The sequence below is a fragment of the Salmo trutta genome, chromosome 1 (assembly GCF_901001165.1).
Source record: "Salmo trutta chromosome 1, fSalTru1.1, whole genome shotgun sequence".
NCBI lineage: Eukaryota > Metazoa > Chordata > Actinopteri > Salmoniformes > Salmonidae > Salmo > Salmo trutta.
This window is the reverse complement of record NC_042957.1, coordinates 61713370-61731633: the sequence shown is the minus strand read 5'-3', so window position 1 is coordinate 61731633 and position 18264 is coordinate 61713370. Positions and strand designations below refer to the sequence as shown.

Sequence of the window (18264 nt, the reverse complement as noted above, 5' to 3'; positions counted from 1 at the left end):
TTTGTTAGCCAGCTAGCCATCCAATTGTAGAGGAATTATTCCATTAATTTTTCAAAGTAACTGCCAATATTCCAACATTCTATTCAAACAATGCAGTCAATCCACATCCATAAACTTGCTGAAATTAGTTGCTGATGGAACGTTGAGGGTTTATTAAATAGCCCCTCTAGTAATTTAACAGGATCTCTATGACATAGCACATATTGATGGCATCTACTAGATAACACACCCACAGTCATAATTATGACTAAACTCCACCCATTCCTACAATATCCCCACCCATTTCTACAACTTCTCAAAACAGGAAGTAAAAGCAGGAAGTAAATTCATAGACATACCTGTGCATGCAAGGACTGACCATGCATGATATCCAAATTATAGTTTTAACCATGTTTTTTATGCTATACATTGTTTGTTTACATTTACTTTGTTTACAAACAGAATAAACAAGCTTGTTTTTGAAGTCTTGATGGGCTACGACAGTTGAACTAAGCTAATTTATAAGTTATATTCTTCAAGAATCAATGGGTGCATGTCATTCATTTTCAAGGCAAAAAATGTATGTAGCAACTGCTGATTGCCCCTTTAAACTAAATAAAAACTAGTAAAGTGAATGTGAAACTAACTGAAACTAAACTGAATTTGAAACGATATTCTTCAAACTAATAGATATAAAAACAAATATAAAACACTAAACTACAATAACCTTGGCACACACACACACACATACATGCACACACACGTACACACAAACACACACATGCATGTAAACACACACACACACACACACACACTTACTCAAACTACTCTCTCTTTCTCCTTCAATCTCTCTCCCTCTCTCTTTATTTCTCCCTCCCACGCACTCACACTTACAAATTCATGTCCTGCAACTCTGACTGACATTCAGTTGAATGTGAATGTCATGTAATTTTTCAGGATGTCTCGTCTCCTTGTCTCTACATTTTAGCTGAATGTGAATACATTTACAAATATAAACTCTCTCTCTCACTCTCACCCTGTCCCTCCTTGTCTTTCTCCTTGTCTCCCATCATTCCTACCTCCCATCCCTTTCCTCCCTATATCTGTCTCCCCTCACCTCACCTCTCTTCTTCCTCTTCTCCCCCATTTCTCTCCCCCACCCCTATTCCTCCCTCTCCATCCCCACCATCCCTCTCTCCACAGTACCCTGGGAGGATGCACGAGTTGATCCTGTTTGTGATCACCTGGGTGGGTATAGTGATCAGCCTGGTGTGCCTGGCTATCTGCATCTCTACCTTTTGCTTCCTGCGGGGCCTGCAGACCGACCGCAACACCATCCACAAGAACCTCTGCATCAACCTCTTCATCGCAGAGCTCCTCTTCCTTATCGGCATCGACAAGACCCAATACCACGTGAGTAGGGGAGGGGAGAGGGAGAGAGGGACATGTAGCCTGGTTCCAGATCTGTTTATGCTCTCTTGTTAAGTCATAAAGACATTGTCATGTGGCATGTGAAATAACTGATCTGGGGCCAGGCTAGGGGACAAGTGCCTCGTACATGAAACACCTAATACAGGACAGAGAGACGTCTGTCTCGCACTTGGAACACCATCAGACAGAGTAAAGGGGAAGTGCTTTTCATTATGGACCATGAGAATGAAAAGGTCCTCCATTATAGGGCTTGAATGATCCTATGCTGTCCTTTTCTGGATCTTACGCACCTTCCTTTGCTATTTTCCCTTTCTCTTTCACTCCTTTTCACCCCTCTGTTTTTTAAATCTCTCTTTTTATTTTATTTTATTTTACTCTCCTTCTCATTCTTTCTCTCTCTCACTCCCTGACCTCCCTCTGTCTCCCTCTGTCTCTTTCTCCTTCTCTCTCTGTCTCTCAGATTGCCTGTCCGATCTTTGCTGGGCTGCTTCACTTCTTCTTCCTGGCTGCATTCTCCTGGATGTGTCTGGAGGGGGTGCAGCTCTATCTGTTGCTGGTGGAGGTGTTTGAGAGCGAGTACTCCCGCAAGAAGTACTACTACCTGTGTGGCTACTGCTTCCCAGCTCTGGTGGTGGGCATCTCGGCAGCCATAGACTACCGGAGCTATGGGACCAAGAAAGCGTACGTGTGAAGCAGTCCCTTTTCACCTGTAGATTGAGAGACAGGATTATGCTAGTTTAGAGTGCCTAGACTATTCCCCTAACAGGGAATGTAATATGGAGTGTAGTGTGAAGAGGATTGTTCTCTTTCTTTGTCTTCCCCCCATGGACAAGGGTTTTGAACAGAGTTAGCCGAAGCCTGCTGATTAGCTTCTATAAGATATCCTCCGAGACAGGGGATGAGTGTGTCTGTGTGATTTGTGTGTGTGATGTGTGATGTGTGTGTGTGTGTGTGTGCGTGTGCGTGTGCGTGTGTGTGTGTGTGCGCATGGGTGCATGTGTGCGAGTGTGACTGTGATATTTGAATCTTTTCCTATGTCCCATGTCTAGGTGCTGGTTGCGGGTGGATAACTACTTCATCTGGAGCTTCATTGGCCCTGTTTCTTTTGTTATTATGGTACAGTCATTCACTATGATGCTATTATGACCCACTGTATAAAATTCTTGTTCATTCAGGCTACTTACTTATTTACTTAATCCTCTTAGTTCCTGGAGGAACATAGAGCCTGTACTAAAGGCTAACTTCACAAATATTACAACAATTTAAGACCAGAGTGTGTTCTAGGATTCCACCTAATGTGTTGTAGAGGTGTGTAACCTTTGACCTTTCCGATAGCTGAACCTGGTGTTCCTCATGATCACCGTGCACAAGATGACCCGCAACTCCTCCGCCCTAAAACCTGACTCCAGTCGCCTCGACAACATCAAGTGAGTCCCTCTCAGCAGAGGTTAGGGGTCAGTGAAGCCTCCCAGGTCATGTGATCAGGGCATTGGCTGTATCAATGAGACATGGGTTGGAAATCTGAAAAAATGGGAAAAGCAGAATAATGTTTGTCATATTGTCCAGACTGGTTACATAGTAAATGTAAATCCAGGACACTTAAATTAGTATAATATGGTATGTTTGGTATGGTTACATAAGACAGAAGGTTACTTAAGGCAAAAATAAAAGTAGGGTGGTTGGTCGGGGTTGATGGGTGGGCAAATAACATAAACGTCTAGCAACCCAAAGGTTGAGTGTTTGAATCTCATCACGGACAACTTTAGCTAATTAACAACTTTACAACTAGTTACTACTTTTTAGCTGCATTGCAACTACTTAGCATGTTAGCTAACCCTTCCCCTTCCCCTAACCTTAACCCTTTTAACTAACCCTAACCTTAACCCGTTAACCTAACTCCTATCCTTAACCCTAAATCCTTAACCTTAAATGCTAACTTCAAGAGCTAGCTAATGTTAGCATTAGCCTCCTAGCTAACGTTAGCAACAACAAATTGGAATTCATAACATATCATACGTTTTGAAAGGATGGAGATCCACAAATGAAAACATACCATACGAGACGTAACATATCATACTAAATTTAGTATCTCAGATTTACATACAGTATAATACGAAATGCTCTGAGACCACGTTGTATTGTCATAACATTCAACTCTCCTTCCGTGGTCTCCAACTGCTCCTAAACACAAGTAAAACTAAATGCATGCTCTTCAACCGATCGCTGCCTGCACCTGCCCGCCCGTCCAGCATAACTTCTCTGGACGGTTCTAACTTAGAATTTGTGGACAACTACAAATACCTAGGTGTCTGGTTAGACTGTAAACTCTCCTTCCAGACTCACATCAATCATCTCCAATCCAAAGTGAAATCTAGAATTGGCTTCCTATTTCGCAACAAAGCATCCTTCACTCATGCTGCCAAACATACCCTCGTAAAACTGACCATCCTACCAATCCTCGACTTCGGCGATGTCATTTACAAAATAGCCTCCAATACCCTACTCATTCGTTGGCTGGCCTTCGCTTCATAATCGTCGCCAAACACATTGGCTCCAGGTCATCTACAAGACCCTGCTAGGTAAAGTCCCCCCTTATCTCCGCTCACTGGTCACCATAGCAGCACCCACCTGTAGCACGCGCTCCAGCAGGTATATCTCTCTGGTCACCCCTAAAGCCAACTCCTCCTTTGGTCGTCTCTCCTTCCAGTTCTCTGCTGCCAATGACTGGAACGAACTACAAAAATCTCTGAAACTGGAAACACTTATCTCCCTCACTAGCTTTAAGCACCAGCTGTCAGAGCAGCTCACAGATCACTGCACCTGTACATAGCCCATCTATAATTTAGCCCAAACTACTACCTCTTCCCCTACTGTATTTATTTATTTTATTTATTTTGCTCCTTTGCACCATATTATTTATATTTTAACTTTGAACTTTCTTCAAACTACAAATCTACCATTCCAGTGTTTTTCTTGCTATACTTTATTTACTTTGCCACCATGGCATTTTTTTTTTGCCTTTACATCCCTTATCTCACATCATTTGCTCACATTGTATATAGTCTTATTTTTTTCTACTGCATCATTGATTGTATGTTGTTTTACTCCATGTGTAACTCTGTTGTTGTATGTTGTCGAACTGCTTTGCTTTATCTTGGCCAGGTCGCAATTGTAAATGAGAACTTGTTCTCAACTTGCCTACCTGGTTAAATAAAGGTGAAATAAATAAATAAAATAAATAAAAATAACAATGAGTCATTTTCAAAGCAGATATTTAAGATAGTAGGTTCAAAGCCGGTACAGTTGAGATACATGCATCTTAAGGCAAAATAGCCAGGCTGGATAGCGGGTTGACTTTGGTCTGTGTGAGTGGTTTCGTTGTGATGCTAAGCTAATGTTAGCATGCCCTCTCCTCCCCAGGTCATGGGCTATTGGGGCCATCGCCCTGCTGTTCCTGCTAGGTCTGACCTGGTCCTTCGGCCTCCTCTTCATCAACGAGAACACGGTCATCATGGCCTACCTCTTCACCACCTTCAACGCCTTCCAGGGCATGTTCATCTTCATCTTCCACTGCGCCCTGCAGAAAAAGGTAACTCAAACACTCACATATCTAAAAGTGACCTTTTCTATTGAGTAAACTAAGCATAGCCTTTTAAATAGACATGATGGAATATAATTACAATCTGCAGCCTGATTTATGTTGTTACTTTCCCTTAATAATTCCTGTGAGGAGGTGATTATTTAACCAAATTTTAATTAAACAGGGTAATTATGCACGGTACATCACTAGGTGCACTATTCAGAGCTCTGTCTATTTGAAATGTTAATTTGCTCAAAGCATGTATGTCTTTGCGTGATGAAAATCTTGCCCTAAAAGGTCTGAGTCCATATGTTCAGAATGAAAAATCCATAAATGTATAATTCTTGTGTAATTTATATTTCAAGGCTACATTGAGGTTTTTCTTTAGCTGTTTTAGGCTATCTGGCATTAGCCTTAGGGCCTAACTGTACATGCACCAATAGCCTACATGCCAATCGGATAATTATTTTGGGAACGGGTAGAAAAAGTTAACTTTGACCCACGGAGGCAAAAATAGCAATGTCAGAGTTTAATTCAAGAGAAAAGCTGCAAAATGGAGAGTTGAAAATAAAAAGAAGGGAGGGCCAGAAAAGTTATGTTTGTGAAAGATTTGAAGTGGTAAAAGAGGATGATAGCAGTGCGTGATGTGTGATGATTGTGAGGCACTATACAAATTTGACAGTCACAAGACGAGGACTTCAAATAGGCCTATGGCACATCAAGGGAACTGTAGCCTACTGTTCAGATGGGTTAAATGGAAACGGAAATCTGGACACTGACTCTAGGTCTATAACCTCTCACATAGTCTTAATATTAACTCCTGCAGAATTAAGCATTTCTTGTAGTAAAATGATACAACAAATGTAGGCTACATTTGGATTCTGGAACAGGAGTGGAGAAATATGATTTCTTTCAGCATCTTGAGAGAATGCGAATGAGCAGTTAGACACTGTCTGTAAAGGTGCTCTCTTTATCAACATCATAAAAGCTGATAGTATTTCAACCACATAAAATATGCATCCAAGCCGAACTGAAATCTTAACAGAAATATATTGGGTCGTTTTCACAGCTTACAACCGGTCAAACTGATGTAATTTGGAAATGTACTTTTTTTTTTGTTATTGTATTTTCTCCCCGGTCCCTAAACATCTTTCCTCCACGAAAGAAGCAGCGATGACAGAGAAAACTTTAGGCTACCGATATTAACTAGATTGAAGGATTCATTCTATCAATTTATGATCTTATTCTGGTGAGCAATGGTTTATTTAGTCTTCTAAGTCAACATATAATGACAGAAGAGAAGGTGCATGTATCTAGTTGTAGACAAAATGACTAACTAATAGCCTACCAAAATGTCAAAAATTATAAGCAGAAACATATCTAAATCACGCAACAACAAAAAGTCTTGCACCCCCTGTCAAAAAATCGTTCCGCCATCTTTGACTGTAGCCTACAGCATATTTTCTATATTAACGGGTTAGGGTCCGGTGCAGATTTTCACTTTATCACATATAGTTGGGCGGTTGAGGATGGGTTATTAGCAATTATGGGCAGGTGCTGGTGAATAAACAGCCGACTCACGCACCACTAGTGTGTATGTATGCGAGTCTACTGCTTACATGCGTGTGTCTAAGCTATGTTTGCCCTCTCTCCATGCAGGTCCATAAGGAGTACAGTAAGTGTCTGCGTCACTCGTACTGCTGCAGCCGTACCTCCACCACCAGCTCCCACGGCTCCCTGAAGAACTCTGCCCTGCGTGCCAACAACCGCTACTACACTGGCAACCAGGCTCGCCACGCTGCCGCACATAGACAGGTCAGTGAATGGACATACACACACGTACAGACACAACCGCACACACACCACAAACACATACACACCACACACACACACACACACGTGCACGCATGCATGCATACACACACAGACTCTAAGGGACTACATGGGTGCACACACAGGCCACATCATGCCATACACAAACCCACAGATTACGGGTACATGCACCAATCTACAAAGTGTAGGCCTGTCCCATACCTAATTCTCTTTGACAACACTCCAAACACACACACACACACACACACAATACACTCTCAGTCTACAGTTGACATACCGGCTATCACACGCTTCACAAATCTAATCAGAAACCTTCATCTCTATTTGGATCTACCACGTCTCAATCTGATGTTGTTTATCTGCGTGCATTAACTTGTTTATGTTAGTATGCCTGTTGCGTGAGCTTATTTACTTCATATATCTCTGGTAGCATGTATGTATTTGCTTAGTAGTTTTAGACAGATCCATGCAAGCTTGGCAATGTTCCAGCCTCACATAGTTACAATATCATATCATATTGTTTATTCCTGTCTGTCTATCTATCTGTCTGTCTGTCTTGTTAATTCCTGTCTGTCTGTCTTGTTTTGCTTCACTGTGTGCTTCTCTTCTCCGGTGTTCCAGAGCCGGATCCGCAGGATGTGGAACGACACGGTTCGGAAGCAGACGGAATCTTCCTTCATGGCGGGAGACATCAACAGTACTCCTTCACTCAACCGTGGTGAGACTCCCCACCCCCTTAACCCCCCTCTAACCCCCCTGCTGTCCCCCTCTCCAATCACGCACACCTCTATGGCAGGCTCATCAGAACTGACAGACAGACAGGCACAACGAAGTAGGAGCACTGCTGAGTCTACTGTCAGAGACAGAGAGCGTGGAAGAGGAGCCAGTGTACATTGACACGAGCAATAGCCTGAGCAGCCGGTGGCATACCATCGCCGTGGCAGCCATCGTCATGGGGATCAGAATTATCTGGGAGGGAGGGAAGAGTTGATGATGACAAAGAGGTAGTCGCTAAATCAACCGTCACTCTTTATGTTAATTTCATCCATTTTCTTTTTAATGAACTGATTAGCGTATGAGCTGGCTGGGGGTAATTAGTCTTATTGAAGAGAGTGACAGGAACAAGTGAGGGAGGGGGTGCGAGGAGAAGAGGAGAGAGTAAGAAGAGAGGAGGGGAGGGGAAGGAGATTCGCTTTCCTGGAACTAACATCATGGAGGAAAAAGTATACACTGAGTATACCAAACATTAGAAACACCTTCCTAATATCCACTCTACAAGGTGTTGAAAGGGTTCCACAGGGATGATGGCCCATGTTGACTCCAATGCTTCCCACCGTTGTGTCAAGTTTGCTGAATGTCCATTGGGTAGTGGACCATTCTTGATAAACACAGCAAACTGTTGAGCGTGAAAAACCCAGCAGCGTTGCAGTTCTTGACACAAACCGGTGCGCCTGGCACATGCTACCGTACCCCATACACAATCCATGTCTCAAGGCTTAAAATTCCTTCTTTAACCTGTCTCCTCTCCTTCATCTACACTGATTGAAGTGGATTTAACAAGTGACGTCAATAAGCTTTCACCTGGATTCACCTGGTCAGTCTGTCATGGAAAGAGCAGGTGTTCTTAATGTTTTGTATACTCAGTTTATAGGGAAAGAGGGAGGAGGAATTGAGGAATTGAGGGATAGAGGGAGCTGGGATAAAGAGAGGAGGGATAGGTGAAGGATGGATAGAGGAGGGATAGAGCTAGAGGGAGAAACGCTAAACAAAGGTGCTGCCAAGTGCGAAGTCCTTTCTTTTCCCGAGCGTTTGAAAAAAGTTTGTCATTGTTGGCAGAAAGCGAAAGATGGCCGCTCCATTCGAGAGACAGAGAGAAAGAACGAGAGAGCGAGAAATAAAGAGGAGAGACGCTATCATGGAGAATAATTAAATGGGACGAATCTTGACGAGAGCCGCTGTCTTCGTTGTTATCGCTGGCATCTCTTATCTCTTTGATTTCCCCACTTAACTTCTTTATCAACTTGTTTCTCTTCAGACAATAGTGATCTGTCCAGGAGACAAGGCATGATGAGGCTTCCTCCTCTCTGAATGAAGCTCCCCAGCTTCCCAGTGCCTGGCCTACTTTCTCTCTCCAACACTTAAAAGTTATTGTTTTTAAATTGTCGACAGGATATTCTTCCGAGGTGTTTCTGGTGTGGAGAGAGACAGGGACGAGAGAGCGAGAGAGAGAGAGAGAGACAGGGACGAGAGAGCGAGAGAGAGAGAGAGAGAGAATGAGAGAGGGGATAAAAGAGTGACTGTGTGCGTGAGGTAGAGAGCAAGAGAAAGAATTGGAGAGTGAGTGAATGAGGGAGTTGATGGGTGAACGAACTAACAAAGAAATGAAAGAATGTGAGTGTTTTAGTGTTAAATTCTCTCTGTGAATTTCTGTCTTTCTCATTGTCTCTGTGATGAATGGTTTGGTTGAGACCTGATGGTTGCACTTCGCCTTAGACCACTCTCCGTCATGCTGTCCTATTTTTAATTTCATGGCATTTCTATTCTACCGCCTGGGGCTGAAGCCATACATGGGCATTACAGAACATTCTCAATGTTCCATTTCTTTGAATTATATTTGTCTAAAGGTGGCATTCGCATTTCACTGTGAAATGAACTGTGTTTCAATGACTGCACTCTCTGACTACGTAATGATATGCATTAGTATTCCCCCTTCGACTACGTTGTAAGATACAGAACAATATTCCAAATGGCAACGCTGCCTGCAAACAGCACCTTTCCGCTGGAAATGTATTTTACTCAAAGGTTACAATAGCAAGGTAAAAACATTCAGGGGTGTACTGTTAAATGCATTACCCTGTAGAACATTACTGTGACATACATATTCCTATCTATTTGAATATGAATATAACATATTTTTGAATAACCTGTCAATGGCCTGTATTACTATGTATAATGTTAATTATGTATTATGTATAATAATCATTATGTATTATATTTTGAGGCATTGTTATCACATTTATACAGTGCCTCTAATTATTACATTTTAGTCATTTAGCAGACGCTCTTATCCAGAGCGACTTACATTTCATTTCATTTTCATTTCATACATTTCTTTTTTTCTTTTTTTTTTTCGTAATTATAGTGTCTGTTATATTTTCGTATTATCATATCAAATGTTGTTAATATACCAAAACAAACCTAAAAAGATGTTTATGGTAAAGTCGATGTTTATGGTAAAGTAGATGTTTATGGTAAAATAGATGTTTATGGTAAAGTCGATGTTTATGGTAAAGTAGATGTTTATGGTAAAGTCGATGTTTATGGTAAAGTAGATGTTTATGGTAAAGTAGATGTTTATGGTAAAGTAGATGTTTATGGTAAAGTAGATGTTTATGGTAAAGCAGATGTTTATGGTAAAGTAGATGTTTATGGTAAAATAGATGTTTATGGTAAAGTAGATGTTTATGGTAAAGTAGATGTTAATGGTAAAGTAGATGTTTATGGTAAAGTCGATGTTTATGGTAAAGTAGATGTTTATGGTAAAGTAGATGTTAATGGTAAAGTAGATGTTTATGGTAAAGCAGATGTTTATGGTAAAGTAGATGTTTATGGTAAAATAGATGTTTATGGTAAAGTAGATGTTTATGGTAAAGTAGATGTTTATGGTAAAGTAGATGTTTATGGTAAAGTAGATGTTTATGGTAAAGTAGATCTTTATGGTAAAATAGATGTTTATGGTAAAGTCGATGTTTATGGTAAAGTAGATATTTATGGTAAAGTCGATGTTTATGGTAAAGTAGATGTTTATGGTAAAGTAGATGTTTATGGTAAAGTAGATGTTTATGGTAAAGTAGATGTTTATGGTAAAGTCGATGTTTATGGTAAAGTAGATGTTTATGGTAAAGTAGATGTTTATGGTAAAGTAGATGTTTATGGTAAAGTAGATGTTTATGGTAAAGTCGATGTTTATGGTAAAGTAGATGTTTATGGTAAAGTAGATGTTTATGGTAAAATAGATGTTTATGGTAAAGTAGATGTTTATGGTAAAGTCGATGTTTATGGTAAAGTAGATATTTATGGTAAAGTCGATGTTTATGGTAAAGTAGATGTTTATGGTAAAGTAGATGTTTATGGTAAAGTAGATGTTTATGGTAAAGTCGATGTTTATGGTAAAGTAGATGTTTATGGTAAAGTAGATGTTTATGGTAAAGTCGATGTTTATGGTAAAGTCGATGTTTATGGTAAAGTAGATGTTTATGGTAAAGTAGATATTTATGGTAAAATAGATGTTTATGGTAAAGTAGATGTTTATGGTAAAGTCGATGTTTATGGTAAAGTAGATGTTTATGGTAAAGTAGATGTTAATGGTAAAGTAGATGTTTATGGTAAAGTAGATGTTTATGGTAAAGTAGATGTTTATGGTAAAGTAGATGTTTATGGTAAAATAGATGTTTATGGTAAAGTAGATGTTTATGGTAAAGTAGATGTTTATGGTAAAGTAGATGTTTATGGTAAAGTTGATGTTTATGGTAAAGTAGATGTTTATGGTAAAGTAGATGTTTATGGTAAAGTAGATGTTTATGGTAAGGTAGATGTTTATGTTTTATGATGTTATGTCTCTTTCTCTTAGCCACCATGGGAAACCACCTCCTGACCAACCCAGTGTTACAGACCCGTACCGGCACCTCTCCCTACAACACCCTACTGGCTGAGAGCTTCACTCCCCCTTCTCCTGGGGTCTTCAACTCCACCGGTAAGTAAACCTTAGTGTGTATATGTGTGTGTGTGTGTGTGTGTGTGTGTGTGTGTGTGTGTGTGTGTGTGTGTGTGTGTGTGTCTGTGTCTGTGTCTGTGTGTGTGTGTGTGTGTGTGTGTGTGTGTGTGTGTGTGTGTGTGTGTACGTCCATAGTGCGTGTGGTTCTGCATATTATGCAAATATATTTTCTTGTTTTTTTTGTGTCTAAATATTTTTCTGTCTGTTAGTCTTTTTATGCCTCATTGTGTGTGGAGGATGGAAAAAGTGTATCTGTCAGACGGATTCAGCAGGAGAGAGAGAGAGAGCCGTGCCAACTGCCTAGCCATCTGGCCAGGTCTCTAATCCTGCCTTGTTGATATGAAGAAACAGAAATTGATTAGAAGTAAAGCTTCATCTGTGACTGAAGGAGAAATCTTGGGGACAGCTTCCCTTCTCAGACTCTCCCCAGAGTAAATGTGTCACATACAGTTGTAATGCTGTGATAATTCACTGAGAACAGCAGCAGACAGCGGTGGCTAGAGTGATTGGGACAGTGGACTCCATTCAGATTAATGTATCTGATTTGTTCGGGTTTATGGAGCGTTTTGATTGTAGGATTTAGATACTATAAATACACTGAGTGTACAAAACATTAAGAACACCTGCTCTTTCCATGACATAGACTGACCAGGTGAATCCAGGTGAAAGCTATGATCCCTTATTGATGTCACCTGTTAAATCCACTTCAATCAGTGTAGATGAAGGGGAGGAGACAGGTTAAAGAAGGATTTTTAAGCCTTGAGACAATTGAGACATGGATTGTGTATGTGTGTCATTCAGAGGGTGAATGGACAAGACAAATTATTTAAGTGCCTTTGAACAGGGTATGGTAGTAGGTGCCAGGCGTATCGGTTTGGAACTCAATATTAGGAATGTGTCCTTAATGTTTTGTACACTCGGTGTATATACTGTTGAAGTCGGAAGTCTACATACACTTAGGTTGGAGTCATAAAAACTCATTTTTCAACCACTCCACAAATTTCTTCTTAACAAACTATAGTTTTGGAAATGTGCATGACACAAGTCATTTTTCCAACAATTGTTTACAGACAAATTATTTAACTTATAATTCACTGTATCACAATTCCAGTGGGTCAGAAGTTTACATACACTAAGTTGACTGTGCCTTTAAACAGCTTGGAAAATTCCAGAAAATTATGTCATGGCTTTAGAAGCTTCTGGTAGGCTAATTGACATCATTTGAGTCAATTGGAGGTGTACCTGTGGATGTATTTCAAAGCTTACCTTCAAACTCACTGCCTCTTTACTTGACATCATGGGAAAATCAAAAGAAATCAGCCAAGACCTCAAAAAATAAATTGTAGACCTCCACAAGTCTGGTTCATCCTTGGGAGCAATTTCCAAATGCCTGAAGGTACCACGTTCATCTGTACAAACAATAGTACGGAAGTATAAACACCATGTACGCAATCCCAGAACAACAGCAAAGGACCTTGTGAAGATGTTGGAGGAAACATGTACAAAAGTATCTATATCTACAGTAAAACGAGTCCTATATCAACATAACCTGAAAGGCCGCTCAGCAAGAAAGAAGCCACTGCTCCAAAACCGCCATAAAAAAGCCAGATTACGGTTTGCAACTGCACATGGGGACAAAGATTGTACTTTTTGGAGAAATGTCCTCTGGTCTAATGAAACAAAAATAGAACTGTTTGGTCATAATGACCATCGTTATGTTTGGAGGAAAAAGGGGGATGCTTACAAGCCACAGAACACCATCCCAACCGTGAAGCACGGGGGTGGCAACATCATGTTGTGGGGGTGCTTTGCTGCAGGAGGGACTGGTGCACTTCACAAAATAGATGGCATCATGAGGTAGGAAAATTATGTGGATATATTGAAGCAACATCTCAAGACATCAGTCAGGAAGTTAAAGCTTGGTCGCAAATGGGTCTTCCAAATGGACAATGACCTCAAGCATACTTTCAAAGTTGTGGCTAAATGGCTTAAGGACAGCAAAGTCAAGGTATTGGAGTGGCCATCACAAAGCCCTGACCTCAATCCTATAGAAAATGTGTGGGCAGACCTGAAAAAGCATGTGCGAGCAAGTAGGCCTACAAACCTGACTCAGTTACACCAGCAAAATTCACCCAACTTATTGTGGGAAGGTTGAGGAAGGCTACCCGAAACGTTTCACCCAAGTTAAACAATTTAAAGGCAATTCTACCAAATACTAATTGAGTGTATGTAAACTTCTGACCCACTGGGAATGTGATGAAAGAAATAGAACTTGAAATAAATCATTCTCTCTACTATTATTCTGACATTTCACATTCTTAAAATAATGTGGTGATCCTAACTGACCTAATACAGGGAATTTTTACTATGATTAAATGTCAGGAATTGTGAAAAACTGAGTTTAAATGTATTTGGCTAAGGTGTATGTAAACTTCCGACTTCAATTATAGTATACTAGATAGATCCTCTGGCAGTGGCCTTTGGGTAGTAGTCCTACTTTGTATTCCCTATTCTTACAGTAAAGCTATCCAGAGTACTCTCATAGTACTGTAGGTCTTAAGTAGAGGCGCTATCCAGAGTACTCTCATAGTACTGTAGGTCTTAAGTAGAGGCGCTATCCAGAGTACTTGCTCTGTGCTCCCTCCTCTCTATCTCTTCTCTATCTGTGTGCTCCCTGCCTGACTGAGAGGGAGTGTGCCAGCCAGTAGAGAGTTACTATAGCAGCAGCCCGTTGTGTCGTCGTAGAGGCCTGAAATTGTAGACAGCATCTCTGTTTAATATTTTAAACACTCTCTGCACATTGCGTCAGGCAGCCTGACGGCCACGGGGTCCGGCTCAGCAGCGGCAGGGACATTTTTAGAACCCTGAGAGGAGAGGAAGTAGGAAGTGTACTTCATTAGAATGTCTAATTAGCCCTTCCACCACCACCATAGCAACCGCCGACGAGTCTTGATTAAAATCATACCACGCATTAAAAATTAAATCCACACCAAACCGCAGTCTAACGCGGAATTGCTTAGGGAAGCCATTCCTCGCCATGCCTCTCATTTCGATACGATCACTCTGTGATGGCAATTTGGGAGGAAAATCACAACATATTTTGGTGTGTTGAAGGCGCGTTGTAGAATAAGCATTACTGCTACTTTATGAGATGGTGGTGCATGCATTATGGATGCACTGAATCACAGGCTCGCAGACAGCAGAATATACCCTAGTGGTTTCTCTGTGTGTGTGTGTGTGTGTGTGTGTGTGTGTGTGTGTGTGTGTGTGTGTGTGTGTGTGGTGTAAATGATGGTGGCCTCATAAACAAAGTGTGTTTGTTTATGAGGCCATTTGTGTACCTGTGTTTTATCAATGATTTATAGATGATTTACACTAGATGACTAACAGGAGGCTCTGTTTTGAAGCCACCACTCCTCCATCTTGGCACACCCTCACCGTTGTACATTTTTTGGGGGGAAGCTATGGAAAAGCATTTATTAATGTCTACATTTGTTTTTGCCACGTTTATTATATTATAGAGCTAAACATAAAATACAAAATACATATCATTTGTGGTTCTAACATTACTGTCCCCACTACAACATCAAAATACTTAAAAATACATGTCATTGTGTCCTTGAAACATTGAATTAACATACTGTATAATTCCATTAATTCCTATGAAGGACTGCTTCTTCTGAGGAGTGCCAAAATGGCTGACCGTTGGCTTCAAAGCCTCTTACTGGCTAATACATTGGCTTGTATATTTGTTTGAGTGGTTTGACTTTTGTTGTGGGTATTATTGGCTGATGTGTTCTCTTGTTAGTCTTTATCATAGCAATAAAAGCTATTGATTGTAGAGAGAGGGGGTGAGAGAGGGAGAGCAAAATAGAGTGACAGAGAGAGAGTGATGAAAGAGAGAGGAGGAGTAAAAGTGACTCACTCACCAGTATTTTTCATTCCTTTCTTTGTGGCTTCTCCATGGATCTACAGGAACCTTCCGTGACCCAAGTATGTCCACGTCTATAAACCTTTATGTTACTATCAGTGTGTATTATAGTGTTTACACAAATTTATATTTTCTAAAAATAATAATGTTTAAGTCATAATTCTATTGAATAACCCCTATGTGTTGTGTGTGCTGTGTGTTTGTGCAGAGAACACTCTGTGTAAGGCCCGTGAACCATGTGGTATGGACACCCTGCCCCTCAATGGTAACTTCAACAACAGCTACTCCCTCCGCAGCGTGGGGCCGGTGGGCGGCGGCGGGGGCAGCTGTGACTTCCTGGGCGGGGGCATGGGGTGTGCAGACACCCCCCCTCCCCTCCTCAACCCCCGCGGGTCTGAGACCCTGGGCGGGGACGGAATACGGCGCAATCTGTCTGACGCAGCTGCCTTCGAGAAGATGATCATCTCTGAGCTGGTGCACAACAACCTGCGTGGGGGAGGAGCTGGGGGCGGGGATAGGGTCTGTGGTAGTCTGGCGAGGGGCCCTCCTCATGGCGGAGTAGGCCGAGGCACGGGAGTAGCTGTGCCAGAGCCGAGCATCAGCCTGGACGACGACGAGGACTTCCTGTCCAGAGAAGGCGGGCGCCAGAGGACGCCGCAGGACGTCGAGCTGCTCTACAAAGCCCTGGAGGAGCCGCTGCTGCTGCAGAGAGCCCAGTCTGTCCTTTACCAGTCTGACCCCGAGGAGTCAGAGAGCTACACGGCCGACCTCACAGAGAGCCTGGGCCACAGCGGCCACAGTGGGCACAGCGCCGGAGGCCAGGGGTCTGGGGGACAGGGGCCTGACTCTCCCGCCAGGGACTCCCTGTACACCAGCATCACCAACCTGCGAGACTCGCCCTACCCGGACAGTAGCCCTGAGCCCCTGGAGGTGGTGCCCCGCTCGGCCCAGCCCCCTGAGGAGCTCTATTACAGCTCTGGAAGGCCCGCCCTGGGGTCTCGAGGAGCACCCATGCAGACCTTCTACCAGGCCCCGCCCCCCAGGAGGCCCAGTAGGGAGGGGGAGGGGCACCCCGTCCAGGAGCCCACCCACAGTGAGGGAGACGGACAGATGCAGCTGGTCACCAGCCTGTGACTGGAACCGGGAGGATGCCGACGGGGACCAAGATGATGAGCATGAGGATGAAGGCTGGCTGGTTGCCTCCTCAGAACCCGCCTCTCTCTCTCTTTCTCTCGCTCCTCTCCACTTCCTGCTTGATTGGTTGCCGTTTTTCCCCTCTTTATTTGTATTGAAAGATGAGCGAACAAATTTACTTTTAAGGACAGTTTTAGCTGTCTCCACGGCAACAGTCTTATCCTAGAGAACCTCCGCTGTCTGGTGGAGATGAATGATGGCTGAGTTGTTCTTCTCTGGAACATTCACCTGCTCTCTCCTTCTCTCTCTTCAACATCCCCCTTTCTCTTGGCACGCAGCAGACAGATGCCAAGTCCAGCACTCTGAATGTACCAATCCAACAAACCCCTTATACCTTACGCATACAGAGCTACAGATATTTCTCAACTTAACTTTGTTCAAAGTCAATTTATTTAATTTCACTGAATTTCTACAAACATTCCTCTAGAGAAATGGTTCTCATTTTCTAGTTCCCTTTTCTCTTTCCCTTTTTCATGTTCCATCTCTCTTTTTGTTCACTCATCATTTGCTCGGCGTAGTTAGCTGTGGAGACAGGGGATATACTGTAGTAGCCTATTATACCATAGGAAAAAATCTCTGAAAGCTACTTCAGTGTTGCCAAAAATACATTTTCCCAGCCAGAACAGAAACTGGAACATTTGCACACACACAGACATACACACACACACACACACGCTCACTCACTCACAGAAGTGCTTGTTTCTGAACATCAGACACAACCCTCCATCTGAGTAAAAAGAAGCCAGAACAATTATTCAGACAAGGCAGTTGGAGCTGCCTAAGAGTAGTTGCCTTTATTTTATCTTGCTATGAACTGACTCTTATGTACAGAACTAGAGGAGAGACTGAGGAAGTAGGAAGTACACCACAGGACAGGAAGGCTGTTTGAGGGGTCAAGGGTCAGGGATCAAGAGGTAGATCTTTAGGACTCGAGGAACGGACAAGGACTTTTTTTTTAATTTGGCCTTTTTTGTTATTTTCTTCAGACATTTGAAAAGTAAAAGACTGCTTTACTAACTTTGGAGAAGAATATGTTATCTTGGTGACATTCTGTTGCATCACCCGGAGGGTTATTAAGGGACAGATTGTGCACCCTTTAAGAATGGATGCCCTCTTCAATGGATGTGTACACGTCACCTGTGTGTGGTTGTGACAGAATGGACTCTAAATGTTGGAACCACTTCAGCCGTTACGCAAGTCTAACCCTGTACATATGAACCACACAAACTGCAGTACTTACTCTACTCCTACCGTGTAAATAGAGAAACCAGATGAAGAAAAGCAACAAAAAAGTAAGAAATACTAAAAACTGACTTCTTGTACTGCAACAAAACAACAAAAGAAAAAAAGAAAATGTTTTGGAGTTTGTGACCTGAATGATGCACTCTATCTCTCTGCCCGTCATTCTTTATCTTGCTCTCTCACTGTCGTTCTCTTGAGTCATAACTAGTGCTGTGCCATTCAGTGAAAATCTCTCGAACAGAAAAACAGAGAGAGAGAAAGAGTATGATGGGTGGTAGATTTTGCGTACAAATAAAAACG

The 18264-nt window shown here is 42.1% G+C and overlaps 1 protein-coding gene across 3 annotated transcripts in view; it reads left to right on the top strand.

The window, feature by feature from the left end:
* The window catches only part of LOC115204433 (adhesion G protein-coupled receptor L1-like), a 184057-nt gene extending 165793 nt beyond the window's left edge, over positions 1–18264 (top strand). For all 3 annotated transcript variants that reach the window (XM_029770010.1, XM_029770018.1, XM_029769999.1), the window contains 10 exons: positions 1183–1392; positions 1871–2091; positions 2460–2526; positions 2746–2837; positions 4831–4999; positions 6650–6805; positions 7445–7541; positions 11454–11576; positions 15573–15590; positions 15737–18264. In XM_029770010.1, coding sequence (XP_029625870.1) covers positions 1183–1392; positions 1871–2091; positions 2460–2526; positions 2746–2837; positions 4831–4999; positions 6650–6805; positions 7445–7541; positions 11454–11576; positions 15573–15590; positions 15737–16662 — 2079 coding nt within the window. In that variant the 3' untranslated portion in view covers positions 16663–18264. The remainder of the gene's footprint in view (positions 1–1182; positions 1393–1870; positions 2092–2459; positions 2527–2745; positions 2838–4830; positions 5000–6649; positions 6806–7444; positions 7542–11453; positions 11577–15572; positions 15591–15736) is intronic.